The sequence below is a fragment of the Neovison vison genome, chromosome 10 (genome assembly GCF_020171115.1).
Source record: "Neovison vison isolate M4711 chromosome 10, ASM_NN_V1, whole genome shotgun sequence".
NCBI lineage: Eukaryota > Metazoa > Chordata > Mammalia > Carnivora > Mustelidae > Neogale > Neogale vison.
This window is the reverse complement of record NC_058100.1, coordinates 754,358-767,236: the sequence shown is the minus strand read 5'-3', so window position 1 is coordinate 767,236 and position 12,879 is coordinate 754,358. Positions and strand designations below refer to the sequence as shown.

General features: G+C 50.7%; 1 protein-coding gene and 1 non-coding gene across 2 annotated transcripts in view; both read right to left on the bottom strand.

Annotated features, from left to right (window-relative positions):
• UBAP2L (ubiquitin associated protein 2 like) overlaps nt 1–12,879 on the bottom strand; it is a 42,979-nt gene that overhangs the window by 6,318 nt on the left and 23,782 nt on the right. Inside the window, 13 exon segments of the mRNA XM_044266432.1 lie at nt 1,041–1,146; nt 1,721–1,938; nt 2,673–2,754; nt 3,350–3,403; nt 4,729–4,817; nt 4,897–5,092; nt 6,758–6,830; nt 7,157–7,331; nt 7,746–7,800; nt 8,502–8,691; nt 10,028–10,200; nt 10,358–10,635; nt 11,228–11,426. Coding sequence (XP_044122367.1) covers nt 1,041–1,146; nt 1,721–1,938; nt 2,673–2,754; nt 3,350–3,403; nt 4,729–4,817; nt 4,897–5,092; nt 6,758–6,830; nt 7,157–7,331; nt 7,746–7,800; nt 8,502–8,691; nt 10,028–10,200; nt 10,358–10,635; nt 11,228–11,426 — 1,888 coding nt within the window.
• Nucleotides 2,833–2,969, bottom strand: LOC122918941. The gene has a single exon (XR_006386721.1). It is a non-coding gene; the product is annotated as a small nucleolar RNA SNORA58 (small nucleolar RNA).

Here is a 12,879-nt window from a genome sequence, read left to right as displayed (position 1 = left end):
CCTCCCCTCCAAGGATCAGGGTGCACCTTGCTTGGTAAGAGGGGTGGCCACAAGGAGTTAGGGTGTCTCAGGATTTCTCCAGGTTAAATCCAGACTCATTCCAAGTTGCTCCAACACAGTTCAGAGGTCTGCCTGGCTAGTGGTTGCCAGATCTACTGCCCCTGTGTTCCGCTCAGCTTCCCAATCACCGAGAAGCCCGGACGACCGACCCACCTGGAGCCCACACAGGAGTGAAGCACACAGAGGCAGCTCCATCCCAATCACCATGACAGCACAGCTCAGAATTCGGAAAAACCCTCGATCCCAAGTCCCTGCGACTGCAACAAGCTCCTCTCTGTGTCTGTACGAGTCACTGAGCAAGTGCATGAAGCCGCTACGGAAGGGGCGCAGACGTCAGGGCCAGGGGCCGGGGCTGGACTAGTTATCTGTGCGGCCAGTGCGCGTGCAGAGGATTCCCGCCTTTCCCTCCTGCCATCAGATGTGCACACAGACTTTGCCAAGAGACCAGCCATATACAGAGGAGGGACCTGAAGGTCCTACTCTCCCTCTGTTGGGCACCCGTGTCCCATGCTTTCTCTCCACATCCTGCGTTTCCCAGCTAAGGAACGGAAAGGGGCTGCGTGAGAAAAGGAGTGAAAAGCACACCCACCCAGGTCTGCCGTTCAGCAAGCACCTCGCCTTCCGTGCTACCTACCGGTACCGGCCACGCCAGCGCTCGCTTCCACGGACATCTCCGTGACACCTCGGGGCCCCTTGCCCTGCCTCCCCCGCAAAGTTTAGGCCAGCCAACATAGAATAACAGCCGACACGTGCCCCGGGCTATTCCCCCTAGGAGTGTCGGACACATGCTCTTCCGTCACGCCCCTCGGCTGCTGCTGCTCGGACAGACAGCCCCGTCAGTCGCACAGGAAAACCGTCTGCGGAACCGCTAGCAGCATGCCTCAGCAGCCCCGTCGCTCGAGAGCCACGCCTTGCTTCCTGAAACTCACTCAGTCACGTCCTGCAGAAACCACGGACAGTCGGGGTCAAGGGCTGCTTACCAGTGTTGTATCCGTGAGACCCATATCCACTTGGCTGTTGGAAAGGGGCGGCCGATGCGTTCACACTGACATTCACACCATGCTGCTTGGAAGAGGTAGGAGCCACCTGAAGACAAAAGGGCTAGAAGTGAGGTGACATGGTGGGCGAGAACCATCCGCTCACGGTCCTATTCCAGGGACTGGGCATTCAGATGCCTACCACCCTGAGATGGGCTGGCCAGTCTGCTTAGTGAAATGGGCTCCCTACAGAGCTTTATAAAATCTACCAGTGAAGTCAAGAAATGGTAGTTCGGAGGAAGGGAAAGGGGCAAGCTGCCGCAAGGAATGAAGACCGTCTAGGGGACAAAGCCCTGTGGGAACACATCTCCTATCCCCTTGAGATAATTCTAAGAATAGTCTACGGCCATACCACCCTGAACGCGCCGGATCTCGTCTGATCTCGGAAGCTAAGCAGGGTCGGGCCTGGTTAGTACTTGGATGGGAGATAATTCTAAGAATAGGTAACCTTTATCCCAATACCACCAATTCTAGCCGCCCTCCGCCAGGCCAGCAATAGGCCAGAAGAGGAAATGTTTCTCCTCGCACATTATTAAAAAGTCAACCAGCCTTGAAGGCAGCTAGGCTAGTGCCCGGGGGCTGGGATTCCCCACCACATGGAAAGATCAAGCCCAGGTACTCACAGGGAACACAGCAGGCCCATACTGGAAGGTGCTGGGGAGGCCCGGAACCCCTGTGTAGTACGGCAGGCTGGTGTAACTGTAGCCAGGAGGCAGCGCCGGGTTCAGGAATGTCTGCTGCGTGGTGTGGTGAGTCTGAGTCTGGTTCTGTTGGGGTTGGGCCAAGGTTGTGGCCGGGGCCGGGGAGGAGGCATCCCCACGGCCAAATTTCGTGAGGTCACCTATGACAGAAGAGACTAAATGGACCTACTGCTTTCTTCACCCGCAACTCCAGAAGACCCTGACCCAAGACTATTAAAAGTTCAATTGTTTGAATTAAATTTCTTTATGGCAACACTTAGCACTGCTAAGCGCACACTCAGCACGGGGCTAAGTCAAGCCAAACGTCGGCTGCCTGTACAATTCTGTGGGACACAGACCCCGAGAACAAAGCTCCTGCAGATTTCTCTGCCCAGGCCACTCTTTTCCCTTCATTCCCCCCCTTCTTGTCTTCCCCTGCTTCCCCTCCATGAGGAACACTCCATGCTGGACTCAGAACACAGTAACGGGTCAGGAAAAAAGCGAGGTCAAAAAGGATGACAGGTCAGGCGTATAAAGAAGCACCACGGCCGAGGCAAGGCACTGAGACTGCCGCTGCAGGCAGGGACAGGAGCGGAGCAGAGAACGGCCAGTTCAAGCACTCCGCGTCTGGGAAAGACTGGAGAAGAGCAGGGAAAACGAAGTCCAGATGTCACCGGGAACCACTGGGAGACAGCCAAGTAGGATGAGAAGGAAATGTCCGTCTTCTGCAGCATTCCACCTCTACCCACCCTGATTCATCACATCCGTTCTATACCTTCTGCCAAAGGTCTTAATTAAAGCGAGAACGGGGTTCCTTCTGACAGCGGTTATCCCCCTCCTATTAAGCAGGTCTCTGCCACCAATTCCAACACACTCCCCCTTCATTCGGCCATACCAGAGTAAGGGTTGCTGGCCAGGCTACCGTCCCTCCCAGTCAGCGGAGTGGTGGGCGTGGGAAACGGGATGCTGTAGTAATCCTACAAGAGAGAAATCAAAGAGCACACCCTCAATGCCACTCAGTCCCCAGCAGGAGGAACAGCAGAGGGGGAGAAGCACAATGTTGGGAGTGCTGCAATTTCCCCAGCCACCGACTCCGCTGGTCAGAGCAAGCACCGACTCCAAGTTACTCTCGCATACACTGTCCCCCTTGCCTGGCTACAGGCACAGTCAGACAAGGTCTACGGGTATGCCCACCAGGAAACACATCGAGGCCATCGGAACCAAGGATACACTCGGACTTCTACGTATCTACTGCTTCTGGAAAAGAGTCTGCCCTCTGTAATTCAAAACACCTGATGCATACGGAAAAAGCACCCAGACAGCTCCTACTGTGAGATACGGATCACATTAAAATTTGTTTACTTCAAAGAAATCCCAACTGATTAAAAAACAAAAAGTTACCTTCAGTTAAAACCACTTCCAAAGTCCCTGTGTTCTAACATAGCCTGAGAATCAGAGTTTGTGTGTGGACAAGCAGGCTGGGAAAGGGCTAAGCCTGTGACTTATCAACTGAACCACTCAACAATAAGGTGAACATCTCGTTCTTTTCCTAAGCTCTACACACGTACTCACCAAGGGAAATCTGGTCTGAAGCATCTGTAAGTCATCATAACCATAAACTTGTGGCTGCAAGATAAAAGTGTGTTACAGTATTAACAGGAACTGTTACCACAGGAGCAGCCCAAGGTGCTAAGAAACATGGTAAGTCATTCTTAGGAAGAACAGGACACAGATGACTTCTTTCAGTTTCCTTCAAGAGGAAAAAAGTAAACTACAAAAAGATTAAGTGATGTGTGAAAGGTTTTTAAGCGCCCCTTAAACTCTAAGCCACACGACTGAACCAGACCGCCTGCCCGGGCAGTGACACAGGACAGGAGCCGCGTGGGGGCCCCCAGTCTTTGTCACCCCTTCGAAAACATGGGGTAAGATTTATCTGTTTCAGAAAGGCTTCACATTTTACTCTTTGTTTTCTCTAATGTATGGGGACTAAGGTGGTATGTTTATTGTTAAAAAGTGTAAGGGAGGGGCCCAGGTGGCTGAGTCATTTAAGCGTGTCTTTGGCTCTGGCTCTCTGCTCAGCAGGAAGCCTGCTTCTCCCTCTCCCACTCCCCCTGGCTTGTGTTCCCTCTCTTGCTGTCAAATAAATAAATAAAATCTTAAAAAAAAAAAAAAAAAGTGTAGGGTGCCTGGGTGGCACAGTTAGGCATCCGTTCAACCCAGTTTTGGGTCGGTTCGTGATCTCAGGGTCGTGAGACTGAGCCCCACGTTGGGCTCTGTGCTCAGCACTCAATCTCCGTAAGATTCTCTCTCTCTCTGCCCTTCCAACTCATGCACTCTCCCTCTCAAATAAATATATACATCTTAAAAAAAAAAGTATAAAACATTACTGGATGTTTCCTCTGTATGATATTCACCTAGACACTCTGAGGAGCAAAAACATAACATGTCTTTTTAAACATTTCAAAATAAATACCCTCATTTTAACAGGCACCGCATCCACAAATTTGACAGAAGAAACAGCAGGGGGAAAAGCTACCACTGTCTGTTGCCTGCTTTCAGATCGTCCCAGATCAGGTCAGAGAACTCTAGCTGGCTGCTCAGGGCCAGCTAAGTAAGACCCTCCAAGACAGGGTTATCAATCCAACCAGAGAAAATAATTCTCAGAGAAACCGAAAGGGACTGCAGACGGACTCTCTGGCCTTTAGATTCAGAGGCCCAGAATCTGTGCTTCACGCAGACAAAATACACAATAGGAGAAATGGCTTCGGGTTAGCCCTTCCTCTCTAGAAACGATTAGTTCTTCCCAAACTACAAAGATTAAAAACCGGTCTGCTTCCATATGACAACTCGTTCATTCGGGATTCTACTCAGAGGCTCCCCCTGAAGCCACAGCTGTCGAGAGCAGCCACCCCGTCTTCGTCATCTGGAGAAGGTACTTCCCTCTCACTTACCGGGTAGGCGTGTAACAGCCCCGGAGCCATAATGTACGGATTAGGCAACAATGGCGGGACCCCGGGAGGGAGGTTGGGAGGAGCTTTTCCTAGAAAGAGAAATCACTTTTACCCTGTCACACATTGACTTCTCGTCCCTGTCCCAGAGCAGCGCCAACCACCCTCTACCTGAAGTTGTAGCAACCGAGCTCCGGGTTGAGGCTGTGACGGTGCAGTTGCTGCTGAGCCCGAGGCCCAAGCTGCTGCCGCTGCTCAGACTGGAGGAGACACTGGCCACGGGGGGAGGCGCGGAAACCGAGCTGGATGTGGTGGAGAAAGTGCTGGAGGAAGAATGGAGGCTCGCCTCACTGTCCACGCTTGTGTGCTTGAAAAAGGGGGAGCGGTGGAAGACAGGATGAAACAGCAGTTAGCCAAACAGGTCAGGAAAGATGCACACCCCCTCCTGGGGGGAAAGCGCATCCGCTGCCCAGTCAACAAGGCTGAGGCCGGGGCGCCTGGGGGGGCTCAGTGGGTTAAGCCTCTGTCTTCAGCTCAGGTCATGATCCCAGAGTTCTGGGATTGAGACCCGCATCGGGCTTTGCTCAGCGAGGAGCCTGCTTCCCCTGTCTGCCTGCCTCTCTGCCTCCTTGTGATCTCTGTCAAATAAATAAATAAAATCTTAAAAAAAAAAAAAAAAAAAGAGAGATGGGGCGCCTGGGTGGCTCAGTGGGTTAAGCCGCTGCCTTCGGCTCGGGTCATGGTCTCAGGGTCCTGGGATCGAGTCCCACATCGAGCTCTCTGCTCAGCAGGGAGCCTGCTTCCTCCTCTCTCTCTCTGCCTGCCTCTCTGCCTGCTTGTGATCTGTCTCTGTCAAATAAATAAATAAAATCTTAAAAAAAAAAAAAAAAAGAGGCTGCGGCTGAATCCTGGGTGCCCTCTGCCAAAGGAGTTACCCTCTAGCTACCCATTTCCCAAGACTTGTCAGGCAGGGGTGGTAACAACAGACCCACCGCACATCACCCTCGTCAGAGGCAGCAGAGTAAGCGAGCACCAACACTCCAGAAACCGGTGCTGGTTGGCCAATGAACTGTTTAAGTCAAAGAAATACATCCCAGTCTCCTCTCCCACATTCTCCTTCACTAGGTCAGCACGTTCTGAGGAATCTGTATCTAAGGAAAAAGAGCCTTCAAATGAAGCCTCAGCGCTCACCATCTTCCCCAGGTTCCCAGCAAACCAGACATCTCTGCCCAGAATGCAACTTCCTTACCCTGTATCAGCCTAATTCCACAAATGGTTGTTCTAAATCACAAGAGTAAAATTAACAATTTGATCAAAAGCTTGATGCCCAGACCCACACGGATGATTTTCAGCAGTCATGTTCGGCACATCCCAGACCAAGGAATGAGAACAGCCAGAACGGGAAAGGGACATTTTTTGTTTATTTTAAAGATTATTTATTTATTTATTTGACAGACGAAGATCATAAGCAGGCAGAAAGAGAGAGGAGGAAGCAGGCTCCCCGCAGAGCAGAGAGCCCAAAATGGGACTCGATCCCAGGACCCTGGGATCATGACCAGAGCTGAAGGCAGAGGCTTAACCCACTGAGCCACCCAGGCGCCCCAGAAAGGGACATCCTTACAGCAGTTGTCAGAGCATACAAAGTCCCACCCACCTCAATGTTAAGAAACAAAAAAAAGTCAAAGACTCAGGAGTCAGGGATCCTGGCTCAGCGGGTTAAGCCTCTGCCCTTGGCTCAGGTCATGGTATCAGGGTCCTGGGAATGAGCCCCGCATCGGGCGCTCTGCTCAGCAGGGAGCCTACACACCCCTCTCTCTGCCTGCCTCTCTGCCCTACTTGTAATCTCTCTCTCTGTCAAATAGACAAAATCTTAAAAGAAAAAAAATAGACTCAGGGGTTTGGGGAACTGGCCCACGGCTCTGTAGCATCTATGGATTCTCCTGCTTCTGGCATCCCCTCAAGAGATTTCCAAGAACCCTTCTTAAGAAGCGTTAAGAAAAGCACACTTCCTCTTCGGCAGTATCACACTCACCAGAAGAGTAGATGCAGACGTGCGCCCAGAAGACGTAGACGACGACAGGGTGTTCTGCTGCGCGGCCAAGGGGCTGCAGAGAGGAGGCCGCCATCAGCCACGCGGCTGTGGTTATGGGGCCCGGAGCACGCGGCAGGAACAGGGCTGAGGAGAGGCGGCCGAATACAGGGCCAAGGAGACCCGAGGTCACGGGGAGTGCAGTGACCAGCCCGAAGGAGGGAGCAGACACAGCCAGAGGGGCTGCTGAGAAGGGAGGACAGGCCTCCTCTGCTTCTACTTCCCGTACTTTCAGGTCGTCCGCCTCGCTAACGTGGCCCCTGCCAGGCAGCAGGGAAAGCGGAGGCGGAGAGCTCTGTTCTGCGCCGCACAAGCCCGACGTGCCGCCGCAGCCCAGATCACCTGCTGTGCTGCGTGGTGGTGGCATTCGGACTCTCCTCGCCGTGGCTCAAGCCGCCCAAGGAGGATGAGTGCTGACCGGCTGTCGTCAGTAAGGACGCTGCAGACACCGTTTCGCTGAGAGGGGGGATGCCCGAAGCAGAAGGGGAGTCAGATTTCACCGCAGCGCCTGTAGCACCTGGAGATCAAGAATAAATACTTCACCTCGTCAGAGAAAAGGAGTGCGAAGTCAAGAGACGACTCCTAGTCATGGGAGTCCCAGGCTGTCCCCAAGCCAAGAGTGTGAGTTATTTAATAATGGACTCTCTGTGTTTAGGTAACCCCTTTTCCCTCTCTCTCTCTCTTTTTAGATTCCAAGCATTTTAGGGCACTGATCTCATTTATGCAATTAAGGGAACCAAGGGTATTATCACTATTCGAAAACAGAGAAACTGGAAACTTAAGTTTGTTTGATATTAAATAGCAAGGCAGAACCAAATCAAGACTATGGCCAAGGCCGGGACTCTTCTCACTATAGTCCTAGAAAAGCAAACAATGCTGAGGGGGAGGAAAAACACTACAACATAGAGGAAAAGGCCTGAAAAACACTCACCTTCAACAGATTGTGTGGTCTGTAACTGCGGGGCCTGCACGGAGCTGAAGCCATTCTGGTACAAAAACAACAGAGGAGTAAGAAGCTCAAGTGGACAGGTCCAGTCAGCACTGACTCAGCTTAATTTCCAAGAACAAATCTTTCAGAGAATTCTGCAAGCTGACCGAAGGATTAACGTAACGTGGACTATCCCAACAGAATGACAAGAAATGGAACGAAAACAAGGTACGCCAATCCCGTGTGACCCACGGCAGCAGAAAGCAACCCCCAACCTGCTTGAGACACCCCAAACCCAGAAGAGACACAGCAAAGGCCTAAGTCTAGGGCCCCAGGGGAGGACGGTGAAGTCCGACGGTTTGGCCAAACCAGCCCGTGCACTGGCTACATCTGACCATCACGCCTAAGCACCTTGGACATGCTGTCCCCGCAAGGGGCCAAGACACAGCAAGGTGTCTACTGGTCAACACCCGAGGCCTAGAACTCAGAGCTTCCCAGAAAAGTAAACCATTATTTGACACTGATTCTACTACAAAGAATGAATCTTTACTGCAAAGAGAATAGTTTCTGGCTCTGAATATCTAAGCCTGCTGAAAAGAACTTTTTAATATCACCAACCACAGAAATGGGTTTTTTCCAGCTTCGCAATCCGTACTTCTGAGATATCCCAGCACCATTTATCAAGAAGTAAAACTAACACTGAAGACACTCTCCCCGGTATTGTCCTAACCACAGCCCAGGGACTTGTAAAGCCACTACCTTTGCCTGAGTCAGGTCCTTTTGGGGCGATGAGGAGATGGAGCTGGGGTACCGTCGCGTCTGTGTGGACCTCTGTTCATACAGAGGGCCCTGAGCATTATTTTGGGAGGTATAGGTTGTCGACTGAATTGGACCGCTCTGATAACCGGACTCCTGACTCTGGTTAGATGAAATTGTGGATGAAGATTCACTGTAGGGAATGCAGAAGGAAAATCTCAGAGAAACAAAGCAGAACAGATCCACTGATACGAAGGAAATAGTGGAGATCTTCTACTAGGGTAATTTGATTACAGTCAAAATGAAAACTTCCAGGAACAGATAAAAAACAATCTTTTCCTGACAACAATAGACATTTCCGGGGCGCCTGGGTGGCTCAGTGGGTTAAGCCGCTGCCTTCTGCTCAGGTCATGATCCCAGGGTCCTGGGATACAGCTCTGCATCGGGCTCTCTGCTTAGCAGGGAGCCTGCTTCCTCCTCTCTCTGCCTGCCTCTCTGCCTACTTGTGATCTCTCTCTGTCAAATAAATAAATAAAATCTTAAAAAAAAAAACAACAACAAAACCAATAGCATTTCCACATCCTATATAATCAGGGGTGTAAACTGAAACCCCTACCCTACATTCTGTTGTTATAGGAAAAAGAGACAAAAGCAGAAAGGATGGACCACTCCTGATCCCTCCGAAACACCCTCACAGGAAACCTAAGCATAAGCAAAGTCATCTTTTGCTCATATTCATTTTAACGAACTCTGACCCCTCCTGGCTTTCTCAGAAACCCTATTACATATAAGTTTACTGGTAAAACTCTCCTAAGAAGAACTTTTAAAATATTCACATGCGTTAACGGCTCTGAAATCGAAGGACTAAGGAAAACAGCAGAGTCCCAGGAAGTCCTCCAGATCTGCTGCTGCTTCCGCCAGCTGTCGGAGGAGGCAGGGAAGTTCCATTTAACTTATGTGATATACCAATGCTCCGTCTTTTCTAGAAGGCCAGAGACACACAGCAAAGGACCACATGTGTCAGAGGCATTGTGAGCGACAGCAAGGTCCTCCTGCTAAAAGTGTCACACACACCTCTTAAGAATTGGGCGCGGACACTCTCAGTACCCAAGGGGCATCGCTCCACCTGTTCCGAGTTACAGATAACGCTAATAACACTATTTGAAATACTTAGTGAAACGCTATAATCAGACACTTTTCCTTCATTCAGCCAGAGGCTCGGCCTCTTAGGAATTAAAGGAATCAGCCCGAGACTCAGAAAAAGTAGGAAAAGCCCTATTAAAAAAGTCTTATGATTGGGCGCCTGGGTGGCTCAGTGGGTTAAGCCTCTGCCTTCGGCTCAGGTCATGATCTCAGGGTCCTGGGATCGAGTCCCGCATCGGGCTCTCTGCTCAGCAGGGAGCCTGCTTCCCCCTTCTCTCTCTCTCTCTCTCTGCCTGCCTCTCTCCCTGCTTGTGATCTCTGTCTGTCAAATAAATAAATAAAATCTTTAAAAAAAAAAAAAGTCTTATGATTGATGTGTCCTCTACCTGGCCGTGCTGGTATAGAGGCTGCTGGGAGCCTGGCTTGAAGAGGCGCTCGTGGTGGGGGCGGACTCGTAATCGGAAAGGACGGGCTCTGACCCGAACTGCAAAGCCCCGAACTGCAGGTTCAGCCCTGAGATATCTGCCGAGCCAGGCATCTCCACAGCCAGAGCAGGGATCTAGAGCGAGAAAGGAAGGCTTTCAGTCCAGCCGTCCGGGAGACTAACAACAACAACAAAGCTCTGCTTCCCATCGGCACGCTCCCCTTACAATCTCAATTCCCCCGTCCCATACGCGTCCTGCCCTGAGATGGTAGCCGTCTCACAGCTCAGCTACCTTTGAAGTCAAGGAGGCCTTTTTCTTCTGTTGTTTCAATTTCTGCTGGGCCGGCTGAGGGCTAGAAGACGGGTTGTCTGAAGAGCCGGGGGACATCTGCGGGGCCGAGGTGGGCTTGCTCGGCAGAGGAGAAGAAGGGGGTGGAGGTGCGGCGGCGGAGGGGACCACTGCCGGTGGCTTCTCCTGAAGGAACACCTCCATCATGGTTGAAGACGGGGTGAAAGCCTGGCGTTTGGTAAAGGGGCTGTGTACGGTTGAATCATTTGGGTTCTTCAAATCTGTATGAAGAAACCCAGTAGGTGTGAGACCAGACATGCTGACAAACCTCCAAAACACGCTACCTTCCTACTCTAAAAAGCAGAAAACAAGACCCTCAAGATTCAGTACCTCGTATGAACAGGCTCTCTTTTTAGGGCTTCCCCTCATTTCTGAAAGTGACAACCACCGGATCACACCCGTTTAGCCCAATCAAGCCAGCACGACCACCCTGCCTCTGTAAGACAGATCGAGGGACTGGCCGCATTTAGAATGTTAAGGTCCTAAAACGGCCAAGTCCATGAACCTTCTCAAAGGCAATGTGTTCTTTTCAAACGCTAAAAACCCATCTAGGGAGAATCCAAAAGCCCCCAGATCAACTGAAGACTGCAACTATGGATGTGTTTAATTTTGATAACGACATCCTAAGCCTCAACTTTTTTCTATTTCCTAGCTTTCCGAACCCAGCCTGTCTGACGAGGGGAGATCAGCAGGGGAGACTAGCCAGCTGGCTGCCCCGCTGCCCTTCTTCATTCTCCACCCTTGACTCCGGCCAGCGTCTGGCACTCATACTCCCAGACTTCAAGAATTCCAGTCACTCTCCATTCTTCTCACCGTACTGCACCAGCGATGGGGACTGTGAGGCAGAGCCCATGTCCCAAGAGGAGGTGGTGGTGGTTCCAGACTGCGAATGCTGTGCCGCCAACTGGGCCAAGGCCTGCGCCGTCTTGAACTGCTCCAAGAACTGCGAGCCTGTGGTGCTGCCACCTTTGGCTTCGCCCACGTCACCAAATCCTTTCCCTAACATGCTCACCTGTAGAGCAACAGACAGATGAGAGAAATCCACAGCAAGCAAATGTGTTCACTACCCAGAAAGACACTTCTCCACAGTGAGAGCCAGGGGAGCTCAGACAAGCTAAGAATGTCAGCAGACTGAGTACCCAGTCTCTGGAGTTAGACTGCTTAGGTTCAAATCCTGGCTACGGAATCATGGAAAACTCATTTGTAATTTCTCTGACCTCATTTTCCTCACCTGAAAATAGAAATAAGAATAGTACTGCATAAAGCTGTAGGAGGATTAAACAAGTAATACACATAAAAAAGCATTTAGGGGTGCCTGGGTGGCTCAGCTGTTAAGCATCTGCCTTCGGCTCAGGTCATGATCCCAGGATTCTGGGATCGAGCCCCTTGTCAGGCTCCCTGCTCAACAGGAAGCCTGCCTCTCCCTCTCCCACTCCCCGTGTTTGTGTTCCCTGTTTCTCTGTCAAATACATAAATTAAAATCTTAAAAAAAAAAAAAGACATTTAATACGTGCATGGCACATAATAAGCACTGAAAAAAATGAGAGCCATTAAAATTTACTCCATCACTTCCTCCTCAGGGATAAAGATCTAATAACTAGCATTTAGGGGCGCCTGGGTGGCTCAGTTGTTAGGCCGTCTGCCTTCGGCTCAGGTCATAATCCCAAGGTCCTGGGATTCAGCCCCACGTAAGGCTCCCTACTCAGCAGGAAGCCTGCTTCTCCCTCTCCCACTCCCTCTGCTCATGTTCCCTCTTTCGGTGTCTCTGTCAAATGAATAAATAAAAATCTTTAAAAAAGAATTTAACACCTAATGACTAAAAGGAATTTTTTTCCTTTTAGTTTTGAATCAACCAGTATGTGATTATTAAATTAATACGAAGGTTAACATAAAATTTCACTTTAGGCATTAATGTCCTAGCCCCTTCCGATGAACAGCTGAAAAGCAACAAGAAGGAACTGGAGCCTCACGCCACGCTGCTCTAACCAGCACAGGAGCCGACGGAGAGGAGCCTATCAAAATGTCTGCACTGGGGGCGCCTGGGTGGCTCCGTGGGTTGGGCCGCTGCCTTCGGCTCAGGTCATGATCTCAGAGTCCTGGGATCGAGTCCCGCATCGGGCTCTCTGCTCAGAGGGGAGCCTGCTTCCTCCTCTCTCTGTGCCTGCCTCTCTGCCTGCTTGTGATCTCTCTGTCAAATAAATAAATAAATAAATAATCTAAAAAAAAAAAAAAAAAAATGTCTGCACTGGACAATCAACTAACAAGTCAGTATGATTTGTTTTGTCTGTATCTATCCAAGTTCTATAGGGTAACAATGAATAACAAAGCAAAATTTATTCTTCAGGCTTTGGGGAGATTTTCCCCACTCCCTACTCCTGGGTAAGACGACCAGGCTCATCCAAAAGATGAAACATGTGGCCTTGACTCCTCTAAAACACCTTCAAGGAGGGGTGCCTGGGTGGTTC